Source organism: Caretta caretta, chromosome 14 (genome assembly GCF_965140235.1).
Source record: "Caretta caretta isolate rCarCar2 chromosome 14, rCarCar1.hap1, whole genome shotgun sequence".
In the NCBI taxonomy this organism is placed as follows: Eukaryota; Metazoa; Chordata; order Testudines; family Cheloniidae; genus Caretta; species Caretta caretta.
In genome coordinates, this window is record NC_134219.1 from 13912196 (window position 1) to 13939906 (window position 27711).

At 49.6% G+C, this 27711-nt stretch overlaps 1 protein-coding gene across 2 annotated transcripts in view; it reads right to left on the bottom strand.

The window, feature by feature from the left end:
* The window catches only part of ACSF2 (acyl-CoA synthetase family member 2), a 58921-nt gene extending 32045 nt beyond the window's left edge, over nt 1-26876 (bottom strand). Inside the window, exons 1-9 of one of the 2 annotated variants that reach the window (XM_048817965.2) lie at nt 26806-26876; nt 10101-10296; nt 8429-8557; nt 7327-7380; nt 3359-3477; nt 2641-2803; nt 2085-2180; nt 1530-1678; nt 940-1031 (exon numbers count right to left, since the gene is read on the bottom strand). In XM_048817965.2, coding sequence (XP_048673922.1) covers nt 940-1031; nt 1530-1678; nt 2085-2180; nt 2641-2803; nt 3359-3477; nt 7327-7380; nt 8429-8497 — 742 coding nt within the window. In that variant the 5' untranslated portion in view covers nt 8498-8557; nt 10101-10296; nt 26806-26876. Of the gene's footprint in view, nt 1-939; nt 1032-1529; nt 1679-2084; nt 2181-2640; nt 2804-3358; nt 3478-7326; nt 7381-8428; nt 8558-10100; nt 10297-22036; nt 22280-26805 lie in introns of those variants that run through there. The other variant, XM_048817964.2, reaches the window with a different exon arrangement.
* Between the last annotated feature and the right edge of the window lie 835 nt (nt 26877-27711).

A 27711-nucleotide genomic window follows, 5' to 3' on the forward strand; every position in this document is an offset into this window, starting at 1 on the left:
TTCCCCTGGAAATCCCACTGAGAGGGGTCGGTACAGTTAGATCTAACAGCTGACAAAGCCTTTGGGAGGCATCCGGCAACCCCAGCCCTGTCAGCATGCCTCCCTCCTGACCTGGTCAATAGAACCAATTTCAATGGTGGGACAGCGAAGGGTAGAACACAACCTTCCGGATGAGACTGATATTGCACAAGATGAGAGATTACAATGTCAACTTTCAGTGTAATCAACAGACTTGACAGGGTCAGGCCCCTTCCTCAGATTACAGGGAGTTTCAGATGCACTACCCAGGTACTTCTCATTCACCCATCACAGTAGTCTCTGGGTGCTAACGCTGCCCATAAACTCTACATCACTTGCTTCAGCTGTTGCTATAGGAAATTTCTATTATTGATGCTTTGGGAGGGAAAGGAAAGCTCCAATACAAACGATCTGCACATCAGCTACCTAAAAACTTGGGGAGCAATTCTAAACGAGCAGGGAATTTTACGTGTAGGAAATTCACTACCCACTGCAGCATTGCCCGTTGTCACCCTGGGGAACATGTACAAAGTACAGTACACCAGGCGTCTGCTGCCACATGTTGGTGGATGGAGGTATGGAAGACCAACAAGTACAATCCTTCCAGCATACCCCATCCCCTCTCTGTTTCCATAAGACACAACAGCTGGATAACTCCCCCCTAAATGTTCAAGTCATCAGGCCATTGCTCTGAAGAGAGGAGAAGGGTGCTAGAAATAAGGTAATCATGAGCAGAAGATTGTCAAGGTAGGAAAGCACACCATTGAATTAACAGGGCAAAGGAAAGAGCTTGCAACACAAATTCTTCTTCCTCACTAGTGATTTGCTTGCATAGCCAAGCCCATGAGCGTCTGCCTGTCCAGCTGGCTTCCTTGAGGAGAACCAGCAGAGGCCAGTTACCCTGGGTGCTGATGTACTTACCTCCCTGAAGAGATGAGAGGTCATAGCTGTCGAACTCGGGCTGGGACAGCATGTCTATGAACATGGTCGGAGTGCCGTGTAAAAGGGAGCATCTTGAAGGGACAGGAGAGAAAAAGCCAAGCTGCAGAATCAGAGCCTGTGGCAGTAAGGCCTATGTACCCCGCTCCCCACTGCGCCTGGGTCAGGCCTTTGAGCCCGCCGGGCAGGCCCAGGAATGATGGGTTTATCATGCAGCAGCACCTTTGCTTTACAGACTACACCCGGACAGCACCTCGGAAATGCAGCCACCGCTGGGGTGGAGGGGATGGTGGCGGGAGAAGGCGGCTGGTTATGTATAGACACACACACCAGTCACTAATCCAAACAAGGAGAGGCCAGGCCTTCCAGCCAAGAGTCAGCAGTGACCAGGGCAAGTTGGGACCAGGGCAGTGGGGCATTTCACAGGTTCCTGGGCGCAACAGGGCCAGGACTCAGACAAACAAGACACTATGCCTCTGCCGCAGTGGGGAGGCCAGGGGCAGGAGCTGCCTGCCAGCAGAGCTGAGCTAAGTGACCCCTCCAGGTGACACTCAAGGGCCCTTGATTCTCACTTCTCTTGAGCCACTGCTTCCAGCACAGCTTTCCCCTCAAAGCTCAGGGATGAGAAGATAGCGGGGGCGCCATGCACAGCCATCACCATACCACCTCCAACGGAGCCCAGGCAGTGGTAGAGGGGTACAGGGAGGGCAGTACGGGATTCCTAGGATCAAGCCAAACAAAGGCAGCAATGAGGAGATAACCCTTCAGGTCTGTCTGAACCATTCTGATGCCTGGAGTACATGGGCCTAACACAGGGCTCTCCCAGAACCACTTACACCCACGAGATATGGGGGCTGGATAGCAGGGGGAAGGAACTGCCTGAATTGTCATTGTGCCTCAAACCCAGCCCTGTGGGAGTGCCCTCTGCTGGCACCCCGGCAGCACTACATTTCTCCATACTCTGTCCTTAGGGCTCCTCCCTAACAGTGCTCTCAGCGCCCCGCACCCACAACTTGGGGGGGGGGGCCTTTCGCTGCGTCTTGCTGGGGAGTCATCTGCCTTCTCCACGTGCTCAGTCCCCCTACGGCCGGAGCATAGCCCATCCCCGGCCGACCGAGGAGACTCACCTGCTGATTGACTCCCAGCCTCAACCCAATCAGGTTTGCATTATTCACAATATTTCTATGAGAGAGGGTGGCCCCTTTGGGGCTTCCAGTTGTGCCCTGAAAGACAGAGAGCATTACGAGATCCTCTTGTACGACCGTCCGTTCAGAGGGACAGGTGCAGAGATTCTCTGTGGTGATCCCTCCCCTCCCCGCTCCGCAGATTTCTGTTCTGCTCTTGTCCTTTAGTCTCCCTCCAGACACGGAGGCCTCTGATCCGACAGCCCAACAAATGATATGACACAGAGCAACTGCAGCTGGGATCAGAGCTCCGTGGCACCCAGGCCCTCCATCTCATCCCTGCTGTCAGCTCCTGGGATAGTGGCAAGCCATGGGAGTGGTGGAGAAACGGGAAAAATCCCAGATGACCTCCTAAAGCCTATTCTGAAAGGGCCAGGGAAGATGGGACAGTATCCACCCCAAGTGGCCAGGTGTCAAAGGGAGCAGCCTGCTTAGCACTGGCCACAGGGGTCACTGGATCTGGTGTCCATTGCAGGGCAGAGCAGCGTGCGGTACCTACAGAAGTGAACTGGATGTTGACGGGCTCGTTGCAGGACAGAGTCTGCTGGACATCTCGTAACTGCTTCATATGGCTGCTGTCCCCAGCCTGCATCACCTCGCTCATCTGGAACGTGCCAGGCAGCTTGGAGTCTAAGGTGATTACAACTGATAGGTCTGGCAGCCTGAGACAAAGAAAAATACAGTCAGCAACAGCAGAGTCAGGAGGACAGACTGCCTTGGTGCTTGTGTTCTGCTAGGGATTAACCCCTGGGATGGGCCCAAAGGCCCCTGTATCGCCTGGACACAGGAAGCAGGAGCTGATTAAGGTAGCTCACAGGGGTAATGCCATACTGGACTCTTCTTCCTTTCTCCTCTTTGGAATGCAGGTTACGTGGGAGGAGCTGTGTGTAACACAGGGCACTCAGCTCCAGCCCAGGTGGGTCTAAGCGAGATCTCCTGTTTGCTGGGGAAGGATAATGGCTGATTCCCAACTGGGACAGGATGCGGGTCCCAGATGTTATCAGCCACTGATCTGGGGTCTATTTGGTGCTCAGATAACAGGGTGATGGGTGCAACAGGGTATAAAAGCCTAGACAGAGATATTTGTGTAGGACCTCTTTTCCCCTGGGATTATCCACCAGGCTCAATAGTAGGTTTGTCACCCTGCAAGTGTGAGGACCCAGTGCAGGGCACAGCCCTGGGGGACTGCAAGAGGATCTCTGGTGTTTCTCACTCACCTCTTGCTCTTTATTCCCCCTGGACTGGATTTCTCTAGCTCAGGACAAGTTTGCTTCAGGATCTCATAGTATCTCTGGGTTTTAAACTGAGTGGGGAACACCAGGGCCTTACAACCAACCTGTGTGGGGAGAAAGAGGGAAGTCAGGCTGCAGTGACACCTGCTGCCCAGGGAGTAATGAACAGTCCCTGGAAACCTGACAGCAGGGCATTTGCATTCACTGCTAATGGAAAACCACCACACACACCCTGAGAAACCAAAAGGCAGGAGTTAAACCTTAACACTACCTGGGGCTCTTCCCAGGACTTGTTTGGCTATGAGTGTGTCTTACAACAGCCTCTGTCTAGACTGAGCTTTCAAACCATGTTAGCCCCTTCCTAGAAGGAACCATCCTGTAAGATGGCTTAGAAGCTGGGGCTGGGGACAGCTCCTACACCACACCAGGAGACATTTAAGGAGTCCAACCCTCCTCGTGCCTTGCTGCGACCATGAGCAACCCTGTTTCCCAGCAGAACAGTGACCCCGAGATCCCAGGCTCACATCCACCTGCAGCGTTGGGTTTAATGTTCAGCATTCTAACATTTTGCCCAGAGCGGACATCCCTGGTGTAGGCAGGTGCAATTCCACAGACTTCAGCAGGGCTACACCTGCTTACACTAGGCCTGAATTTGGCCCAGAGTTCATAAATTGTATGTTCCATTTAACATACCATTTCTGAATCTGATGCTGGCAGGAACAGCCTTCCTGAAGGCGACCCTGCCAGTGAGGGAGCCAGCGTCAGATTGAAAGCCAGTTTACATCCGATTTTAGTATTGGGTTGACAGAGCTTAAAAATGGTCCTGTTTCCCCAGCCGGGACTAGATTCCCCCCTCACTTCCACGGCTTACACTCTCCTGTCGCCCCACCGACTTCAGCGGTGCTGCTCCTGACTGAGACAGATGTATGTGTGAGAGGAGGCTCAAACCCGTACAGCCACATTGTCAAAGCAGGGAGCAGCGGATGTGCCCAGGAGCATGCAGCTGCACTGCTGTCACATGCTGATCTGCATGTGCAGCTGTGGGTTTCTGTTGCTTCCTGGGCCCTTTGCATTGTGCTGAAACTCTGCAGTTCCTTTTCCGATTCGCTTGAAAACAGGACAAATGTTACCTGTCACCCCAACCTCACCACGTTAAGAGGAGGCCAAGACATGCCAGTTTTAACCAAGAAATTATTTGCATGTACTCTGTGATTTGCAATGGGAGAGAGCAACAATTGCTTTCACTTTCAGACAGGAATCCACCAGAGACCTCATCTATACAAGGAAGGCTGGGGCTTTGTAACTCGGGGTATGTCTACACAGTAAAGAAAAACCCATGGCTGGCCCACGCCAGCTGACTCAGGCTGGTGGTGTAGGTAGACTGCTTGAGCTCTGGGATGCTCCCTCTCCACAGGGTCCTAGAGCCCTTGCCCCAGCCTAAGCCTGGAAGTCTACAAAGCAATGAAACATCCCCACAGCCTGAGCAGGCCAGCCATGGGTGTCTAGTTGCTGTGTAGACATAGCCTTTAACTCCAGGGACACCATGATCAGGGTCCATTTGTCAGGGATAGACAATTCAAGCCACAATACTATTCTGAAAACTCCAAAGCACCTTGTCTGTAAAGGTAGCTATGTGAGGAGAGGAGATGCTGCAGGAGGGCCCCTCTTAACAGACACGGCAACGGTCAGCAGTAGATCTTTCTGTAAAGGATCTGCACTGGGAAAGCCATGATCTGTTTGTATTTACAAAGTTCTGGAAATCTGGTGCAGGGAAATGATCGAAGGGAGGAGCAGTTTGGAAAATTGGCTATTTATTATTGTGTGCTGGAGGGAATTATTCTGCAGTGGCAGGAAAAGGATGAGGCTACTGATGGGTTCTGTGATGAATCTATTTGGATAGTCCAAGCCCGTGAGGGAAGGATTTTTGTTTTGCAGATTTCCATTAACAAACAGCAGCAATCTAAGGAGAGACAAGGCACTGGCAGGAGATGAGGACAGGCAGACAGCCTTAATGTCAAAGCTACAAAGAACAGCCATAAATACCAGGGAACCGTTTCTCCTGCCACAGGATACAAGCGACTCCCAGTGAAGTCAAGAGGGCATTTTCTGCTCCTGGCCACCCCTTTATAAATCCAGATGGATTCCACTGACCTTAATGGAGTCGTTCTGAATTTACACCAGTGTAAATGAGAGCAGAGTCTGACCCAAGGAGACCAAGATAAAAACAAAAGCCAAATCCTGGAGGAGGAAAGAGAAGCTACTGTTGTCCCTACAGAGCTAATCAGAATGGAAAGCACAAACAAAGCCAGGAGTGGCACAGACAGATGATACAAATAACAGCTGCAGTGAGGCTATGAAAACCCTCCGGAGCCAACACTCAAAGCTAACACAGGCCCCAGAATCCAAGCTCTAGAGACCACCTTTCATTCCTCTCTAAATGCAGCTATCTGTTCTCACCCCTCTGCTCAGGGTGGGCACTAAGGAAACTTTGGGGCAGGAACAGACAACCGTTTGGAAAAGTTCTGTCTGACTCTGAAAAGGGGAAGCCACGTTGGTGAGTTTACACACCAGATTTAACAGGATGACAACTTGAGCGACCAAACTGCAGCACAGGAGCTGACCGTCCACGGCACTGAGGTGGAAGAAAGATCGCCCAGTGCTGCTGTAAATTCTCCATTTCAATCTTCTGATGGCATAGGGGATGGACTGGGAAAATCCAGACTGGCATTTTGGTTCCACCTCCTATTGTACTTGGGTTTTAGATTCCCAAACTGAACAAGTTAGAACAGAAGCGCAAGTGGCCCCTTGATCCAGGAAGGATTAATTTTATTCATAAAATATTCAATAGCTTTAATCCCTCATTATTGGGGATTAGAAACCAGAACATCTTAGCCACTAATCGTTCCCTTGCGTGCTATCATGCAGAGCTAAGGAAGAGTCCCATGCAGCTCTGGAACCAAGGCAGGCATGTGGGGACTTGAAGCATAGCAGCATGGGAACAGAACATAAAACGTGCGGACAGATGTATAAGAGCCAAGCCAGACTGAGCATAGCCCTGGAAAATACACGGTTGGGAGCAAACCTGCAGTGATGGAGGAGGCTGGCACCTCCAGAAGATTTTCCCCTCTCTGGTTTCAAGGCATTAAATCCTGGCCCCATTGCAGTCAATGGGAGTTCTGCCATTGACTTCAATGGAGCCAGGATTTCACCCTATGATTCTACCATGCCTAACCACTGCCACCGTACACACAGAACTAACAGCCCAGCAAGGCTCAAACAAGGGAAGTTCACAGGGGATTCCAGAGTTGGCAGGGCTCCTGCAGTTATTGACAGGGGCCTACTGACAGGGGCAGAGTCAGTGGGATCAGCAGCTGCTTTGTGTTTTCACATTGGCAGAAGCCCAAGAGTGCAGACAGGTGTTAGCTCCCGAGGGCCGGCTGAAGCAGAACTGGCTCTCACCCTGCAGTCACCCCAGCACACAGCTTCTGAATGGATCTGTCACTCCCAATGCTTTATTGTCCAAGGTGAGTAGAACCAACCCTATGCTGGACCCTCGGCACCTGCGTGGTTTCCTCAGCACCAGTCTAGAACCGGCGGCTGGAGACAGAGGGGATGGGACGGGATGCAGGAATCTCTTTGTGGAACAGGTGGGAGGGTAACACAGGGAACAATAATGGAGGAGATTTACTTCTAGGCATTCACACTCAATAGGGCCAATTGCTGCACCGTGGGGCCCCCTGTATACGTGGCCACATGGCCCACATCAGCCCTGTTCACACAGGCTGCCCCAGAAAGATGTTTTTCTGCTGCCTGCATTTCCCAAGTGCCCTCCCTGATCAGAAGTTCTGTTGCCGGTGCAGTTCCCATGGTTACCCTCTGCCTTTAACATCTCCCTGTTTCAAAGCATTTGCGGACAGAATCAAGTGGTGTTACCCGTAAGTGGCCTACAGTACCTTCTTGATCACAAACTCCAGCTCCTGGGCCTGATATGCAGGGTTCACAGACACCTAGAATGGGGAAGAGACAGGAGAATTAATCAAGGCTCTGAAAAAGCCTCAAAGACCCCGTCTTTGCTTTGGAGGAAAAAAAACTCAATGAAAACACACTTGCAGCTTCTTCCTTGTATAGGACAACCAGGATTAGGATAACAACCCAAATTTCGTGTTAACCAGGGAAGCCCATTTATCCCCATTTTTACATATAGGGCCTGGAAGTAAAATGACTCGCACAAGGTCAAATGACAAGTCAATAGCAAATCTGGAAATAAAATCCAGGCCCCCTGACTCCTAGCTCATGCTCAGCCCACTACACCATAGTAATTCACATTTCTAGGGACAACCAAAATCCTTTCTGGATAACACAAAGAGTGAAAACTTCACTATCGCATATAGCACACCATAGAAGAAGTTTTGGCCCCCAATGCTGAGCTGAGCCATCAAATTTAGACTTTTGGTAGCCCACTAAGTTAAACCCATCTATTTACCCTGTCTAACATTATATCTTTTGAGTGCCACCACAGCGGGTGATGCTGTACAAAACTTCCAGGAAGACACACTGCAGGCCTTGCCCCATCATGTCTTATGATGTAAACAAGACAAAGCCCTAATGGTGCTATCGGTGACGGCTGAATCTCAAGGGCGGGTGGGGCAGACATCTTAGCATATATATTTTTAAATGGTCACTTTCTGCAAAGGATTTTCATCCAGAGGCACCACAGAAAGTATTAAGGGGGGATTTTAATACTGGTTGGTTATTTGGGGGCACCAGGAATAGATATAAAAATGCATGGCCTCGCTATACATTCCCTCATGCCATCAACACTTGTAAATTATGTCCCAGGGAGGCTGGTCTCACCGGCTTGACGTTTTGCTTTTCTGGGTAATGGAGGGTCAGACTAACGAGAACTGAATGGACCTTGCATGACATCTGCTCCCATTCTTCACCTCAGTTCCCTTACCCAGCACATTATTCAATTTCTCCAAGATCTCCAGGCTTCCCCTTTGTCTCCCCCTCACCCTAAAAAATCCAGACACCTAGACAGACAAGTCTCCTTACCAGGATGATTCCTGCCTGGGCTGTTGCAAATTGCATTAGAACCCACTCATACTTGTTGGGACCCCACATGCCCAGCCGATCTCCCTTCTTCAAGCCAATAGCCAGAAGTCCAGCTGCTGCCTGGTCCACCTGCAAAACACATACGACACCAGATCGGGAGAGAGGCCACCTCGCAGGGTGCATCAGGGCATTTCAATCTCTTGCATGCTAACTTGAAGGCAGCTGAGCTTCATTTTAGCCCCAGTTTAGGAAACTGAAATCAAGCGTTATGCAGCACTACTGCACAGTCTGGCAGCTTATTGCTTGGCGCTGTTCGTTTTATAAACAGCCATGCCTAGTGGACTTACAAAGAACAGATCACCCACACTTATCCGGTGACTGATGGCACGTGAGGCACAAACTCAGCTGTACAAAGGCAGCTGGGAATCTGGTATATTGGACATGTGCAGCCAAGGCCTATGCACCCTGTAACTCCTACATAGGCCCTCAAAATAGGACTTATATAGTGCTGCTGGATCCATGTACAGGGTGAATTTTAATCACACGGGCCTTATTGCTTACTTCTGAAATAATTTGGATTAAGAACGCAATTTAATGAGAAGTCTGACCCGTCTCATGTTTGAACCCTATCCACATGAGTCAAAACCCAGGCATTATATTAAGATCATCATTTATCTTGCATAATGGCAAATGCGTTTCAGGTGGGGTTGGACATACACTGTCCAACATCCTCAGTAATGTTTCATTAACTTTCTGACATTCTCTCCTTCTAGTGTTTCCAGATGAGCTGGATTTCAGTCCACACAACTGCTTATAAAATCTCTTTGTAGGGTTCTTTGTTTAAGAAATGGGTATTTTCCAGATGAGTCAGTAAATATTTTAAAAATTAGTGAGTTCTGCGAACAGGGTTTATTCTTGTAAATTAACAAAACTCTAGCAAATCTATAAAAAGCAACACATGAACACCTTGGATTATCAAGACCATCCATCACATCTAGGATCATACAGCAAATCTAGTGGAAATTCCCTTCCCATTTACAGATGTAATATTGTATGCATATTCAGAATGCCCATTCATACATATTATTATAAACAGGGCCAAGTCCTGTAGTCTTTACTCAGGCAAAACTCTGACTGATTTTAATGAGAATTTTACTTGCGTAACAACTAGGAAGCTACAGGTGCTCAGTACCTCTGAAAATCAAGTCACACTGATTTCAATGGGATTTGAATTAGACTTCAGGACTTGGCCCAAGATAAAATCAGATAGAGAGAGAACCACTTCCTAAATGCAGTAATGCAATCTAGAACGTGCATTTACTGCATTACGCATAAGTACTTCCTCTGTGCACTGCCCTCTCCCTTTGCTCTCATGCCTTACAGAGCAGCTCATGAAGATAGGGTAAGCATGCATACACACACACACACACCTTATCACGCACATCAGATGATAAATCAACATGTAGCTTTGCTATGTATTCAGAGCCAGGATCAGAATCCAAACCAAACCAGCCCAAGCTCTGTTTTCAATCCAGGGACAAAATCACTTTTTTTCATTTCTCTGATGGGTTGATCAAGCCACCCGCTCATACTGTGATTTGGCTGGATTGCAAATTCTCAAGGGTGGTGAGCTGAAGGACTGGACTCTGTAACAGACAAGTTGGCCACTCACTTCTTGTATGAATTGGGCAAATGTCTTCCGAACCCCATCTCGACAGAACACCAGGGCCTCGCGGTCTGGAAACCGATGGGCTGTCTCCTCCAGGCACTGACCCACAGTTTTGGTGAGCAGTGGAATGGTTGTGGTCCCTTGGATGTAGCTGTTGGTTGCTATTGGTGTGACGGGGTTTGTATTTATGTGCAGGGCACTGTAAAAGAAAAGACGAAGATCAACAACAGCTGGGAGACAGACAGTCACCAGTAAGGTCTCCCTTGCGATACTCAACTCACGCAACACTCCCTAGGCTACTGCCCTTCCTTCTTTTGGATTCATCTTATACTCACATTGGCTTCACTGCACTATAATGTAGCTACAAAAGATTTACAGGTCATGTGGCTCTCAATCCCAACAAGACAGAGGTCTAGTCACTAGAGTGGTTTTGGATATATGTAACCCACACACCTGCTGGGTGTGGTGCTCTGTCCCATCTAGTGGCACCGAGACTACTTAGAGAGAGATTAATGAGTATGGTCTACAGCCTTAGCTAACGGCCTTATGGCTTTTAGCTCATGAAGTAGAGGCTCATGCACTAAGCTCCAGAGGTTCTATCCCGCCCACTGACAACCGGGGTCTGTCAGTGTTACATATAGTACAACAGGGCTACTAGAGCACTGGACCACAACTATCTATGGTACTTCTATCGCCCTCATTAACATCCTTTCTGAGAACCTCACACTCTAATGTATTTGTCCTCCCAACATCTTTGTGAGGTAGGGAAGTGCTGTATGTGACAGACTTCCTGGGCAAACTTTATCGAATTAAGTGTATGTATCATTGTGGGCCAGGGATTGTATGTATTTCCCTGAGAGAGGGTGACCATAGCCCATCCAGAAACTAAGAACAGTGTGTGTAGTTGTGGGGGTGATTAAGCAAATTCACTCAGGCTGTAACACTTTGCAAGAGGTCCCACCACCCAGAGAGGTTCACATATACTGATTCAAACAGGATTCTTTTGAGACCACCGGACAACAAAAGGACTTTTCGAACAATAAGCAACGTTTAAACTGACTCCGGGCCCGCTTCTGGATCCAGCAAACAGACAGCACCTTCTGTCCAAGGGAGGCAATCCCCAATCCTTTCTGAGACAGGTTGGAAGGACTTGACCTATTCCTGGGGGCGCTTGTTCTGAGCTAACAGCTGTTATGAACTTGTGACCACAGGGAAAAAACCCTGGTGGGGTCTGAAGGTCTGGTCACCTGCCAGAGCCCTTGTTGGGGCTGGGGTGATCTCTGCTCAGCTTATCAGAACATGTGCGGGTTCTTTCATTGTTTGTAATGTTTTCTATTTGCTGTTTTCACCTTAACAACCAATGTACTTGCTTAGAAAGGGCTTTGTGTAACTTATATGGTGGGCAATGATGCTGTTTATAGCCTCCAAGGAGAAGGCAAAGCAGGCCTGCTGAGGCAGTCTGACTTGATGGGGAATTCACAGGGTAGACAGTGGACTGTTCAGCCTGGAAAAACCCTGATCTGGAGGGAGAGAGGCACGTGTTTCTGCCCAAGAGAAGTGATGGCAGAGAGCCAGAAACCTGAGCATGAGTGCCCTGGGTGGACCATAGGGGGGGGATATAGGTGCAGTTGCCCTGAATTGTGACACTGTTCCCATTTTACAGATGGGAAACCGAGGCCCAGGGAGGCTAAGTGACTTGCCCAAGATCACACAAGAAGTCTGTGGCACAGCAAAGATCTGAACTCAGCCTGATTTACCAGAATGCAGACAAGTATGTTTGCTCTCAATTCTACCTGAAAGAATGAAGTACCTGAGTGAGCAGAAGGAAAGAGAAGATAGAGAGGCTGCTAACTGTGCGTGCAAGAAAGGGGGTGGGGGGAGAGAAAGCATCAGAACAAAGTTACATTTTCAATCTTTCATGGCAAAGACGGAATCCCTTAAAACAAGCAGTCTGAGAGGTTAAATTCCCCAGTCATTTGAAACCAAGACACCCGTGTCAGTTGGCAGGCTGACGCAGCCCCAGCATAATTCAGGTACAAGCAGGTTTCCTCAACAGATAACTCACCAAGCCCTCAGCTGGTGCACATGGGAGCAGTTCCATTCCAGTGAACAGAGCTGTACTGATTTACACCAGCTGAGGGTCTGACTCAATGTTTATAGCCAGAATTAACGCAAATTAACCTAGGCTAAAGTAACAGGAAATGCCTCCTCCTGGGCTCCAGGCAGGGTAGGCAAGCTCCACCATCTGTCTCTCAAGCAGCTTCCTCTGAGCACCTGTGGAAGAGGAGGGCATGTTCACCAGGGAGCAGGCCGGGCCCCTGCAATCTGTCACAGTCAACGCAGAACAGCTGTGCACTGTCCGTACAGAAGGCGTGCGGGTGCCCAGGTGGGCCACAGTTTTTATTGCTCTGATACAACAGCCGGAGCTTGCATTCCTCCCAGGTGACCTGGAACCAGACTCTGGATAGCTTTTGAGGCAATAAAGATACTTTCCACCCTCTAGAGACAGAGGGGAGAGGGATGGGTCAGAGTTACAGGGAAAGGTCCTTCTCCCCATCCCCTTACAAGTAAACATCACAGTAGGTTGTGTCCTCCCTTGTCATTAAAAGGTACCTGGATATTACAGCAATTGGAGCTATAAAAGCGTCTAAGATGGACACATACCCTACCCTCAATTTCCAACTTACTTGCTAGGTCCCTGTCACAGTAAACTTCCCTCTAGTAAAAACCCCTGGACCCAGTTTCCCCCAGAGCCAATCAATGGAGCTCCTTCAGCCAAAAGCAACCATGGGTTTTATGACACTGAATGCATCCAATGAAGTGGGCTGTAGCTCACGAAAGCTTAGGCTCAAATAAATTTGTTAGTCTCTAAGGTGCCACGAGTCCTCCTGTTCTTCTTTCATGGGTTTTATGTCGCCTCCATGTCTGACTGCCCATCTTTATATGCGTGATTTTCAGAGTTGGGGGATACCTACACTGCCATCAGAGGTGTGACCGCACCACGCCTAGATGTATGCAAGCTAGCTCCGACTTCACTAGCTCAAACCAAGCAGCTAGCTCTTGCTGCTGTTAATACATAGCCAGGGTCCCAGGCAGGCTTGTGCAGCCCCTGCTCCCACAGCTTCACTGCTTCTGTTATTGGAGTGAGCTAGAGCAAAGCTAGGCTGGGTACATCCACCAGCGCCCATGCACAGCTCCAGCCAAAACCAACGGGAGCTGGGGCACTCAGCACCACTGAAAATCAGGTCCTTGGTGTCTCAAGACAGAAGTATCCAAAAATTAAGAGGATACTCTTGAAAATGTAGAGATAGGCCTGGGAGGGACCTCCCGGCAGCGAGACTCCCTTACATAACCCATCCCAACTCCACAGGATGATCCACTTCTAGCCATGGCGTGCCTAGCCCTGCTTGCTTAGAGCTTGAAATCTAAACGGTGATTTCCCCCAGGGCAGGACACTGTGCTAATCCTAAGCCATTGGACCAGCCCTAATGTTCTTTGCGCTGCAGATATTTCATCTGATACGCAACCTCTCTCAAAACGCTGCTGTTCACTTTGGACAGCTAATGCCCTCTGCCTTTTCCTGTGCAAAGCAGAGGGAAGATCTATCACTACTGAGTTGCCTGGGAAATGAAAAGGTGGAAATTGCCCTGAAGTTCTGGAACAAAAACCAAGAGTTTGTAGGAGAATCCCCTTATGTTGGATTAATTATAAGAGGTAAAAACTGATAAAAGAGAGACAAAGAGGGCTAAAATAAAGCCAGATAAAGACATAGCATCTCTCTCTCAAGAGGATTAAAAGGACAGAAGGTTTTAATTAGGCAGATTAAAAACTTTGTGCGGGGAATCAAACAAAGGGAGGCCACAAAAAAGTGGCAATCTCACATTATGATCTGTGTATATAACACTACAGATGTCAACAAGCTCAGGGAGAGGAGTGACAGGCCCCAAAGGACATATATAGTCTTAAAAAGAAAAGGAGTACTTGTGGCACCTTAGAGACTAACCAATTTATTTGAGCATGAGCTTTCGTAGCTCACGAAAGCTCATATTCAAATAAATTGGTTAGTCTCTAAGGTGCCACAAGTACTCCTTTTCTTTTTGCGAATACAGACTAACACGGCTGTTACTCTGAAACCTGTCATATATAGTCTTGTAGCTAGCAACAACAAAGAGCAGGAGTTGCTGATCTTCTCAGCAGAGAGATCAGGAGGGAAGGCAAAGCCAAAGCAGCTGGCTGTAAAGACAGAGAGGAATGCTGCTGCAAGCATAGGGTAGCACGAAAGCAGGGGAACAGGAGGGCCTGGAGGAGGAATATAGGATGGGATGCCCAGCTGTAGGAGGAAACAAAACCTAAGCAGTAGTGGGCTGTGGAGAACACTGAAAGGGAGAATGAGGAGCTTGAACTTGATACTGAAGAAGAGAGGAAATGGTTCCTGGAGAGTGGGAGGGCAACAGGGCCGGAGCAGTGAAACAAGAAGTACTTGTGATGATTTTAACCCTTCCCGTGCAGTACACCACTGACAACCAGAACACCTTTCTTGATCAAAGGGTTGTAACACCACCATCAAGCTGTAACCCTTACAGATCCTTTGAGCCAACTCCGCAGCCCTTCTCCCCACCCCACCACTGACCAGCACGCAGCCACAACAATTCTTCTGGGCTGGCCAACCCAGCTCCACAGGGCTTGCAATCTTCACTTGGCCACTCCAGCTAGCCTGATTCCTCCGTTCCTCCTTTCCCATCTTCCGCCCCACCCCCCAATCCCAGCCCACCCCCTTCCTGAATGAAAGAAAAATCAGGAGAGAAGGGGTTAATAAATAGTCAATGGGTTCATCAGCTTATGGGACTGTGAGGCAAGCATACAGATTCCTTGTAAAACTTAAGGAGACCAATGTCTTTAATGAGACTTCTTCTTGGGGAGGAAAATAGATCAGACAGAGCTCAGATTTCCACTGTTTGAATCATGGGGCATCGCAAAAGCAATATTCTGCCTAGTATTTGTCTTTCACTGGTATAGAGGTATTCTCCTGCCTCTGGGAAAAAAAGAAAACCACCTCCCCCCAGCCCATTTCTAACCTAAAACATTGAGGGGCAAGTTCGGGCCTCTGATATGCTCACATTGCTCCATACAACTGACTTTTATACCCGGGACATAACGAGAGGAGCATGGAAGGTGTGAGGGAGTGTGAGAGAGAAGGGAGCAAATGGAAGGGGATAAAGACAGGCCAACATTAGTATTAACTTTTATTGTTTGGAAACGGGGAGGCAGGGCATGTAAATAAACTAGGAGTGAGAGAAAAACAGAGTGAGCTGCAGGAGAGAGGTGGTTTTATAGGGAGCTTTTATTTCCTAGAAAAATTCTCCCTCAGTCAAGGAAGCCAGGGTGCCCCTCTTCAGATAAACAGGAGAAACTGCTACAGTATTTCATGGCTAGACCACTGCTTCAACTAAAGAGCAGGTCACTGGCTGCTCAAAAGTCTTTGTCACCGGATCGCAGCTCAGCAGCCTCAAGTAAATAATCCAGCTGCTAGGAGCAAAGCGATCCTAGCATTAGCACTGTTATTAGACTGACAAAGGACTGACTGGGCTGAACTCCATCCATCTAGGCACTTTTATGGCCCACTCTCACTTTAGCAGAGGTCCCTCCAGGCCAGGCTCGAGGAACACAGGGAGGCAATGTAGAGAAGCTTGCACTGAGGTGTTCGGTTGATACAGGACTTTAGTTTTGAAAACCAAACCTTAGTCCCACGCACTGCGGTAAAGGGCAAAGTGATCATGGGCTTTAGTGGGAGCAGAACTTGATCCTAATGGCTTCATTTTCTTCTTGACTTCTGTTGTTCTGGGAGTGCCCGCTTCTTGCCTACGCACAGCATTCACTTGCAGAGATTTAGATGGAAAGGAGATACTGGCATGATCAGGCAGCCACTGTTGGACAGGTTATACAAGAGTCCCCTGCCAAGCGCCCGCAACTCCGTTGAAGACACCTGGGAATTGAGGCTCAGCACCTCCCAGGATCAGGTCTGAAAAGCGTGTGACGCCACCAAGCATTCCATCTCCTTTGCAGTTTCCCCACGGGGACTGGGCCTGAGGGAAGAGCTCTTAACTGGGGCGGGAGAACGGCCTGACACATACTCCAGCATCATGTGGCTCAAAAGAAACAAAGAGAAGCTGAAGAAAGGAGAGGTGGTGAGGAAACCCGCCCAATCCAGTCCCTCCTGCCAAGTCACACCCCACAAAAGCGTTCCCCTGCCTGCAAGTGGTTAGTCTATCTTCTTTTAAACACTGTTCGTACTGGCTGCCCCGTTGCCTATTAAAGGGCGATGTGCTGGCCCTGCCCCATCATTTGGCACATTGCCTCCTTCAGGAGGGGTTAAAAAGTTCGGGCTTTATGTTCTTACCCTTCTATCCACTTTCGCCATTTCTCCAGTTCTGCAAGGCAAACCTTGATCCCACCAGAATGTCCAGAACGTCACCCTGCGTGCTTGAGAATTTTCTCCATGGCATTAATCGGTTTGGGAATCTACAAGAGCCCCTCAGGTTGGCTTGATAAACTCTCTCATGGGGCGTTTAAGGGCCAGACCCTCCTCACTTGGTGAAAGCCACCATAGATAATTTAAACCACAAGAGGATCTGGCCCCAAGTCTTTATGGCAGCAACTTTCCCCTACCAAACAGGAGTGGTGAAAGATGACCAGATTATCACAAGGAAATCCTCCTGGAATGTTGCACTTGCTAAAAGACAGTCTGTCAGGTATGCCCAGAGCCTGAGAACATAGGGCAGTTGCAATAATTTTGTATTTTGAAGAGCTAGATGCAGGATCAAATTCTGTCTCCACTTCCTCCAAGTGTCTAACAACTGAGCACACTGTTCTCCTGGCTCATATCCATGTAGCTCATTTCATCTTCCAAGTGCTTCACAAACATTCATGCGTCCTGTCAACAACCTTCGGAGGGATTAGCCCCATTCTGCAGAGAAGGAAACTGAGGATGCAGAGGGGGTATGCCCAACATTTTCAAAAGAGGCTACTGATTTTAGGTGCCCAACTCGAGACACCTCAAGTTCGATTTGCAGAAGGGCTGAGCACCCACATCTCAAATTTAAACTCAGCAGCCCTGAAATTAAGGCCCAAGTTATCATGTGTTGGGCACCCAAAAACTGAAGCACTCCAAATCACTATCACTTTTCCAACATTGGCCCACATGACTTGCTCAAGGTGTCAGAGTCGCACTTGGGATCAGAAACCAGGACTTCCTGAATCTTTGCTTACCACTAAATAGAGGACACATCTATCTTAATCCAGCTGCCCACAAGCACTGCATGTTTTAGCCTCTCTGTGCCTGGCTAAAGCTGAAATGAAAGCAGTAGGAAAGGAAAGGGGGGGGGAAAGAAGACCCCATTTGTTTTCATGCCTTATGAAGCTGATACAGAATCCTCTGTATAACGTAGAATCCTGGTAGCTCTCATATTGCATGGGATGCTGACATTGAAAGAGACAAAACAAACGTGGTAAGTTAGTAGACTGTATTCCTGGTAGCTCCCAGCCTCCCTAAAAATGACCAAGGATTATACATATAGATCTTCCCCAACAGCTTGCGGCCAAGGAGGGAAAGAGTTACCAATCTGCCCATTAGAGAGAGACAAAAGGGATTTATACCCAGCTCATGTATCTGGAGTCCTTCTGAGCATCCGTCTTTCTACAAAGAATGGAACTTTCCTCACAGCACAAGGACTCCACTAGAGAACAGAGGAACCCAAGGTGATAATGTTTGTTATCTTATCATTGTAGCATGTTCATTCCTTCTCCCCCGACTCTCCCCATAAGACTGGACAGGAAACCCTCTAGTCCAAATACAGACCTGTGCGAGCAACTGTAACACCACAGATTTCAGTGTAGGCTGAATTTGGCCCTCTCTTTTTTAATTGTTGCATAGAGCTTGGATGTTAAGGACAGGCAACGATCCTCAGAAAGTCATGGCAACTTTTATAACATTATGGGTATAGAGTTAGGAAACTGAAAGGGCGTGGAGGAGGTAAATACGTCTCGGAGAGTAAACAACCTTGTTTAAGCAATGAAAAAATCAATAAAGAGAACAATCACTCTTGAGCATGGGCCACTCTATAAAAATGTTGATTGCCAAGGAGGCAGCATGCATTTGGGTCACTGATTGATCTTTTCCACAATTCTGGACCGAAGAAGGTTGGGCACCACTGGTCCAAGGACTGAGTATGGGACTGGGGACTAGCAACTCCTGAGACCTAATCCTGGCTCTGATACCAAGTTACTGTGTGGCCCTGAACTAGACAGTCTAGTTTTTCCATCTGTGAAATTGGGACAGTACTTAGTCACCTACCTCATCGGCATGTTTGGGGATGGACTGTTTGACATCTGAAGATGTAAAAACACTATAAGTGTATTGAATAGGAAGGACAACCTCGGGGCTGAAGATTGACAGCCAGAAAGTCGGGGTTCTGTTCCCAGCATTGCCCAGGCCCACAAATTGCTTTATGATCCCGCAAGTGTCATTTTCACATCTGTAAAATGGGAACAGTACTAGTTGCCTATCTCTCAGGGAGCTGTATGGATCACAAAGAGCTAAGGAAATGCTTTGAGATTATAGGATGGAAGGAATCGACATGCAAAGTATTAATCATCACTAATGCCACACGGAAATTACACATTCAGTCTCTATGCCCTCTGGCCAATGGTGAGTGCACCGTGCACTCTGAAAGAACATTTCCACAGGGAAGAGGTGAAAAGAAAGGCATAAGTTTTGGCAGGAAGTGTTCCAATCACCTTCCCCTGGCTTCTGTCAGGGCAGGAGACGCGAATGGACAGACTGCAGGTCTGATCCGCTATGGCTGTTCCCTAGCGGAGCAAAGGAATCTGAGAGCCAGGAGAGCAGAGTGGGCTGCCAAATGAAAACACTCTCCCTGAAAGCACATACATTGCCTAAGCAATAAATTCTGGTACCAAAACAGTTTCTGGTGTCAGATAAGGAGCCAAACTCAACAGCGGATCCGGCAAAGAGGATGGTCAGAACAGACTCTGCTGTCAGCACAGAGCACAGATGTATCAGAGACTTAGGGATGTTTGTTCGATGTCTGCACCAAGTAAAGAAAAGGCCCCACCTTTCCTCCTGCAGGAGCAGGGCAGCTAAATCTGAAAGTTCTCTGCCCTGGTGGGAACAGGTGAAAAGCATGGTGCATACACAGGCACTCTCGGAGATGAGGAGGAGCTGCATGTATTTATCTCTGCACAGCCTCAGCCACCTCTCTACACTTGTTGATTCAAGATAAGTAGCCTTCTCTCTTGACCTCTAATATTGTCCCCTGGAGAAATTACCACAGAAAGGGAAACGGACTTGGTGCAGTGTGCATGGGCCCTGGGGAAGCAATGCATTTACGTCACCCTCGACCCCCCCATGTGAGCACATGAGAGGGCTCTGGCTACACAACCACAAAGGTCATTATTCCCCTGTCTGGCATCCTCCCCTCTGCCTGTCTGGGTACCTCCTGAAGGCCAAGCGCACAATGGGGAAAGCTCATGAACTCCTCCCCAACCCAGTTTCCACCTGCTGTGGGGAGACTCCTTCCCCCCCTCGTCATAGCAGCTCATGACTGAGGCTCTAATGTACCTAAATTGCAATTTTTCGCAGGGTGGGGATGGGCAGGAAAATTCGCCCCGTTCTGCTGTTTCCTCATATCTTCCCCACTCTTAAAGTCAGACATTTCAGACAAACTCATCTTGAGTTTTACTTCCCAGAAACTAGTTTTGAACTAGAGGATTTTTAAACCAAGAATGGATATTCTTCTTAAAGATATTCTCCAGTGCAAACAGGAATTAATTTAGGGCAATCCTATGGCCTGTGTTATACAAGAGATCAGACTCTGGGATCCTAGTGGTCCCTTCTGGCTTTATAATCTATGCATCTAGGACTTGGAAGTTTCCTGAGCTTTAATGGAGCCTTCACATTCTAAATTCTGGTAGAATTTTGGCTTAAAGTTTCCATTGCCCCCTCCCTTCCCCACAACAAATCTGCTCTGAAGGGTTTCAGTAAGACACCCAAAGCCGCCCTTGAACCCAAACCTGCCCTTATAATTACAGTCCTGGGTTGGATTCCAGACCACAAGGGGACCTATCTCCCCATGCAGAGGCAGCTGTAATTTCATGAGAACAGTTTGTCAGGTTTTGTTGCCATTGAAGGCACTCCCAACCCCAGCCTGGTCTCTGAGCCACAGACGAACACCTCCCTCCTGGCCCCTATCTCTTGTTATAAAAGAACAGGTAGAAATTATACAGTGAAAAAGAAAAGGGGTATTTCTTCCCATTTGCTGCTGGGATGAACCTTAATTTCAACTGCACTGCCGGGAATTCAACTGAGTTCATGAAAAAGCCACTCCCTTCCTGTAGGGCAGGTGGGATTTGAAAGCTCCATGACCGTAGCTACCTGCCCTTTCCCACCACCTACCCTAGAGCCAGCTTTAAGACCAAGCAAGACAAAGAACCATTTCCAGATCCGTAATACAGTAGCTTCATCTCCCAGGCAACGGTACAGGACCAACTCACCACCCAACACCCCATATAGCTTGGGGATCCACACATTGTAAGGTCACTTCCATCTAGGTCCCATGCTGCACCCCAGGGGGCTCCTGTTGAATAGCAAGGAGCAGCGACAGAGTCAAGCAAAATCAAGTGCTGGGATCAGTAACACAGAAGGAGCTGGAGGAGCCACTTGAGAGGTTTTCACTTGATCGTCACCAAGAATACACGATGGGGAAGGAAAGATTGGATCTGGGGCAGGAGATTGCCCTGAGATGCCCTTGCTCCCTGTGAATTCCCCTGCGCCCAAAGTCACAACCTCCAGCCAGTGCTTAAAGGGATCTGAAAAAAGTGTGGGTGGGGGACAGGGTCTAGCATAATCAGAGGGTAGCAAGTTTGGTAAAAAGAAAAGGAGGACTTGTGGTACCGGAGAGACTAACAAATGTATTTGAGCATCAGCTTTCATGAGCTACAGCTCACTTCACCGGATGCATGCAAGTTTGGTAAAGCAGAACGTAAAGTGGGCCCCTCACAGACCCAACTCAATTTAGAAAAAAAAAAAAAAAAAAGCCAGGTCTGTGATTCCTTACAAGCGCCCCTTCCCCGCTGTACGCATGGCCTCCAGCCCCGCCATGGGGCTCCCAAGTTGCAGGGAACTGTCCAAGGGACCACACACTGCTCTGGGGACACAGGGTGAGCCGGAGCCAGGTTTCTCAGGGTGGATCATAGAATATCAGAGTTGGAAGGGACCTCAGGAGATCATCTAGTCCAACCCCCTGCTCAAAGCAGGACCAATCCCCAATTTTTGCTGCAGATTCCTAACTGGCTCCCTCAAGGATTGAACTCACAACCCTGGGTTTAGCAGGCCAATGCTCAAACCACTGAGCTATCCCTCCGCCGGTCCCTGAGCTCTCCCTGACAGTTTAGGAAGGCAGCAAGCCGGTCCCTGGTATCAAACAGGTTGAGAACCACTGAGTTAGAAGAATCAAAGAGGGCTGAGGGCTGAAATACAGAGCAGGAGAACTTGGGCAGCAAATTAGCTGTTCTTCGCACCCCTCCCCTGGCATCTGCACCATCTTCCTCCTACCCCAATTAGCGCATGCCCCCCACCTACCTCCAAACTGCCCTTCTCCAGGCAGCCTGCCCAACTACATCACCCCCCTGCACCTGCCCGCTACCCTTCCCAAACCGTGGGCATCTTCTTCACCGCTCTCCCTGCCCAAGCTGCCGGGGTCCCCGCCACTGCCCAGAACACCCCCAACTGCCACCTCTCCTGTCCCCCATGAGCCCCCCTCAGGCACCTGCCTCCCCCGCTAGCCCTGAACGACTCCTTCCCTCCCCCACTCCTTTGGCAACTCCCCTCCCTCCATCCCTGGGCCTCTGCCCCCCCCCGGCTTTACCTGACCCGCTGAGCGCCCCGGAGCCCCGAGGGCTTCCCAAGGGCAGCCAGCACCTCCTGAGCCACCAGCTTCAGCCCGGCTGCGCTCGCCATGGCGGGGTAGGGCGCTGCGCCCCAGAGCCCAGCCCCACGCAAGCGGGGATGGCAGCCAGCGGCGGCTACTGGCAGGGCTGCAGCCCGAGAGTGAGTTTAGGGAGCGAGGACGGAGGAGGCGGGTAACGCTGCGAGTGCAGAACAGCCAAGAGCTTTGCCGAGCGAGGGGCGGAGCAGGCGCCGGGGTGCGCGCAAGAAAGATCCGTGTTAAAGGAACTTCTGCAGGCGGGGTCCCGCCCCAGCGAGCTCCCACAGCGCCCCAGGCTGCCCCAGCCACTTCTGCAGGCGGGGTCCCTCCCCAGCGAGCTCCCACAGCGCCCCAGGCTGCCCCAGCCACTTCTGCAGGCGGGGTCCCGCCCCAGCGAGCTCCCACAGCGCCCCAGGCTGCCCCAGCCACTTCTGCAGGCGGGGTCCCTCCCCAGAGAGCTCTCACAGGTCGCCAGGCTGCCCCAGCCACTTCTGCAGGCGCGGCCCCTCCCCAGCGAGCTCCCACACCGCCCCAGGCTGCCCCAGCCACTTCTGCAAGCGGGGTCCCTCCCCAGAGAGCTCCCAGACTGCCCCAGCCACTTCTGCAAGCGGGGCCCCTCCCCGGCGAGCTCCCAGACTGCCCCAGCGAATTCCCACACAGCCCCAGACTGCCCCAGCCACTTCTGCAAGCAGGGCCCCTCCCCAGCGAGCTCCCACACCGCCCCAGGCTGCCCCAGCCACTTCTGCAAGCGGGGTCCCTCCCCAGAGAGCTCCCACACAGCCCCAGCGAATTCCCACACAGCCCCAGACTGCCCCAGCCACTTCTGCAAGCAGGGCCCCTCCCCAGCGAGCTTCCACACGACCCCAGCCACTTCTGAAGGCACGTCCCTCCCAGCGAGCTCCTACACCACCCCAGATTGCCCCAGCCACTTCTGCAGGCGGGGTCCTTCCCCAGCGAGCTCCCACACGGCTCCACTCCACCCCAACCCAGTCTGCCCCAGCCACTTTTGCAGGCGGAGTCCCGCCCCAGCCAGCTCCAACACAGTCCCAAACCACCCCAGCCATTTCTGGAGGCAGGGTCTCTCCCCAGCCAGCTCCTCACAGGGCCCTTAACTTCACCTGCCATTTCTGCAGGCAGGGTTCCAACTTCCTCCCCAGTGAGCTCCCCAACTGCCCCTGCTACTTCTGCAGGCGGGGTCCCTCCCCAGTGAGCTCCCATTGGCTCCCTGATTGCCCCAGCGAGCTCCCACCCCACCCCAGACTGCCCCAGTCACTTCTGCAGGCGGGGTCCCTCCCTCGTGAGCTCCCACACCAGGCTTGAAAGGCAGTTAGTGGCGAGCCACCCACATAACACCGGGCACCCGCACTCTTCAGTTCACAGTACACTATCTCTTCCCACCACAGACATGCTGCCCACAGCCTCCACTCCCAGGCGGAAGGCAGGGGAAAGACTCTTTAAGAGGCAGTGTCCACAGAGAAGATGAACTCCAAACCTTCTAGATGTAAAGAAGGTGGGGGAAGGGTGAGGCAGGTTGGGACGAGGCAGAAGAAAAAGAAAATCTGTTACGTAAGGGTAATAATTGGGCCAGGAAAATGGACAAATGAGCCTGTGGAAAAACAGATGGAAGAACATAAGAAGTGTTGTTCTATCCATTCTGTGTAGGTTAGAAACTCTTTGGGACAAGAGCCTGTCTTGGTTTATGTCCTGAAAAGCAGCCAGCACACACTGAGGTGCTGCATCTAAGGTCAAGCAAGGCAGCAGCCTGCTTGGGTGTCTACAGTAGCTTCAGGTTTCAGAGTAGCAGCCGTGTTAGTCTGTATTCGCAAAAAGAAAATGAGGACTTGTGGCATTTACCAATTTATTTGAGCATAAGCTTTCATGAGCTATAGCTCACTTCATCAGATCACAGACCTCTCACAACTCCACTCTCTCCCACTAGCTTGAGCCTTACCAATTGTCCCACCAGCCAGCTGCACTTCTATACAGATTCCACCACCCTTGTTAAAATTGAAGGGTTGGTGGATATCTCTGCCTCAGATGGATACACACACACTTCTCAGGATGCTGCTCAATCATCCTGCCAGAAATGGCAAGTTACTGATTTGCCTTTAGAATGGGCCAGACTGCACCAAGGCAGAGGTCATTGGGGGAGGGGAGGAGAGGAATGTCCTGGGGGAAGATTTGAACCTACTGCAAAGTCTCCATCCCTTCCTCCCCATGTACAGTGACACACCCTGGATTGAATCAACACACTCTGAGTATTTCTTGGAAGCAACACATGGACACTTGCGGCTGCTTTCTCTCAGTTTGTTAGCTGAGTGGTGCTGCTGCCCAGCTTGGTTCCTGTTGTGAGAAAACTTCATTTTTCCATTTAAACAAAATACAGATTTCCCAGTCCTCCTGGGAAATGGAGTACTGCACAAACTAAGAGGGAAATGTTTGCGTGAGCCAGAGCCCCTTGATAAAATACAGGCAGCACATCACTCCTCCACACACAGAGATCAAGGACAATTTTAAATTAATTGAAGGAGGATGAATACAGAGACAGAGAACTTTGAAGCTCATTAACTGTCCTGCCTCTGTCCCTTTTCCCTGGATTCTACCCCACCATACACACCCTGGTATCTTTTCCTTTGTTATCTGCGTCCCTTACCGGTTCCCCAAGCTGCCCCACTTGCATCCACCCTCCCCAACCCAAAACTATCCCTTTTTTAACATTTGTCCCCTACCTACCTATTCTCCAAACTGCCTCTCCCTGAACATCTGCCTCCTTCCATCTAACCTTAAATTGCCTGCCCCCAACTTGGCCTCTGTTTCCCAGAATCACCTGGCCCCCTTACATAACTTGTCAAATGCCCTCCAGCTCCATTCACTTTACAGGTGCAGCTCCCACCTCCCAAACTGCTAGCTTCAAACATGCCATGGCGATCATGCATCTCCCTGCCCCCAAGTGAACCTGTGCCTTGGAGCCCACCTACCCACATTGCTTCACCAGGTAGGAAGAGCAGCTGGGAGCTGCACAGCTATTCCAGAAACCACACCTAAGGGACCAAGGCAGATCCAGACACCCAGCCCCAGGACACAGAGGTACCCAGCTCTATGCAGCACCCAGACATAGGGAGAAAGCAACCCTGAGCCGATCACAGCAGCACTGAACCTGAGGGACAAAGGGTGCTGCAAAAATTACTCTGATTGTAAAATGACAACTGCCCTCACTGGGCAGTAGCATTTCAGTGTCAACCAGCACCATATGGACCTAAAACTTGCCAGGTTTCAGAGTAGCAGCCGTATTAGTCTGTATCCGCAAAAAGAACAGGAGGACTTGTGGCACCAGGCAGCATTAAGCCATAGCTAGGACAGGTTTCACACCAGGTTTTTGAGGGGGTGTATGGGGTTCATATGCAGCAGCCTGTTTGGCATTAGTGAGCTGTAGCTCACGAAAGCTTATGCTCAGATAAATTTGTTAGTCTCTAAGGTGCCACAAGTACTCCTTTTCTTTTTGCAAATACAGACTAACACGGCTGTTACTCTGAAACCTTTCTGATTCAGTCACTCAGGCTCACTCAGACTGAGAGGCTGCCCCTGCCTTCACTTTCCTTTAGCAAACTCAGTGATCTGCTGGCACAGATCCCTTGAACTGTAGGCCTGAGTTTCACTTTATGTAACTGGAGATGCGTTGAAGCAGAGACATGGCAAACCTTAAATACACCCTTTGATAAGGTAGGACAGAGCTATGTGAGGGCAAGTGGCAGAGACGCTGTCTGTACAAGCCTCCCTACATTTCTGATAGCCTCAGCACACTCAGCAATAGTAGAGAACACGTAGCACTTATATAAATATTGAATCCTGGTGCCAGAGCTAGGAACTGACCATTTTACATCTTTAAAGTACCATACAAACGGTAACTAAATAACGTCACCAGTGGGCACTGGACTGTGACTCAGGAGACCTGGGTTCCATTTCTGGCTCCATCATTGATCTCAGGCAAGTCATTTCACCTCACTGTGCTTCCGTTTCCTGCCCACCCTTTGTCCACCTTGTATAGGCAGAATGCAAGCTCTTTGGGAGGGGGACTGTGTCTTATGATGTGTCTGTACAGTGCCTAGCACAACAGGGCCCCAATCTCAGCCTTGAGGAGAGCCTACCACAAGCTACATCCTCCCTCTTTGCAGCACAGTGTGACTAAAAGCTGGTAAATTAAAATGCAGAAGCCAGATTTTACAACCGAGACTAATGATTTTGGGTGCTCAGCTACAGGCAGCTTAACCAGGCCTGATTGGCAGAGGGTGAGTGCCCAGCACTTTCTGATATTCAGGCTCTTTGAGAGTGTCTCAAGTTGGGCATCCAAAAATGGAAGCACCCTACGCCACACTGGTCTGATTCTACTCTCACTCTCATGGAATGCCCCAGACTTCAATGGAGTTACTCCTGATTTACACCATTGTAAAAGAGCAGAGAATTTGGCCCACAGTGCAGCTTCATTTAGCAAATCCTGCCTCCACTCACTGATATTCCTTCCATCCGCCTGCTCTTAGACTGTAGTCCTACCCTATTTGTCTCTTATTTTGGTGCCAATCCAGCAAACACTAACTCACATGTTACTTCACTCATATGAGTTAGTCCTATTAAAATCAATACGTAAATACAGGAGTAAATTTATGCATATGCATAAGTGTTTGTGGTATTGGAGCCTTTGACTATAAGGTCACCTTGGTCGATCGGTCCTTCAGCCCTCATATAGATTGTGCTGATCACAACACGCCTTCCATTCTTCTCATATCCTGGCCTTCCTTCTCCACATGCAGCCATGTCTTTAAAATCTTCCCATCTCTTGGGAGGTCGGCTGAGGGGTCATTTCAGTTCCCGTCGGTACCACTCGGCGACAGCTGCAGTCCATCAACTGTCAGTGAGCATCGCTATATGCCTGGACCATTGCATTTACTGTAAGGTATTCAGGGCAAAAATAATGTATTTTTATCTGAGTTAATAATGTCAATTGTCAGTGCTATATATGGCAGCATCTCAAACGTTACAACCACAGTGGAAAACACAGGCTCTGACCCAAAGATCTTACAATAAGTGCAATAAGATAATTAATAATAACAAATTCGGCATCAGTCTAACCTCCCCACATTCAGATTATCAGCCTACATGGGTGAATCGCAGTTACACATTAATCTAGGTAATATGCAGAAATCCCTGTGACTGACCCCTCTGGCGAAACGAGGGCACATGGTCAAGGCTGTCAAAACAGTGACAGTATGAATGAGTGAAATCTTGCCTAGGGTTGAGTAAGATTTTAACTGTCTCCAACTAAGCCACAAGTCTTAAAATCTGCCTCCAAATTTATTCCAAATGGGGCAACTTGGCAGATCTGCTGTGCAACTGTGACATGCGCTCTCGTTTCCTGCTGATAAGAGCCAAGTGCTCCTAGCCCAGTTTAAACCCAGAACCCAAAGTCCATGGACACTTCCCTGGATGCCAAAGATTATTGGCAATCTGCAGCGAAGCAAATGAGACAAGCCCTTTCCTTACAGACACAGAACCTGCTCCTGATCCCACTAAAGTCAATGAGCGGTCTGTCACCGGAAGCAGGATTGGACCCACAATATGGC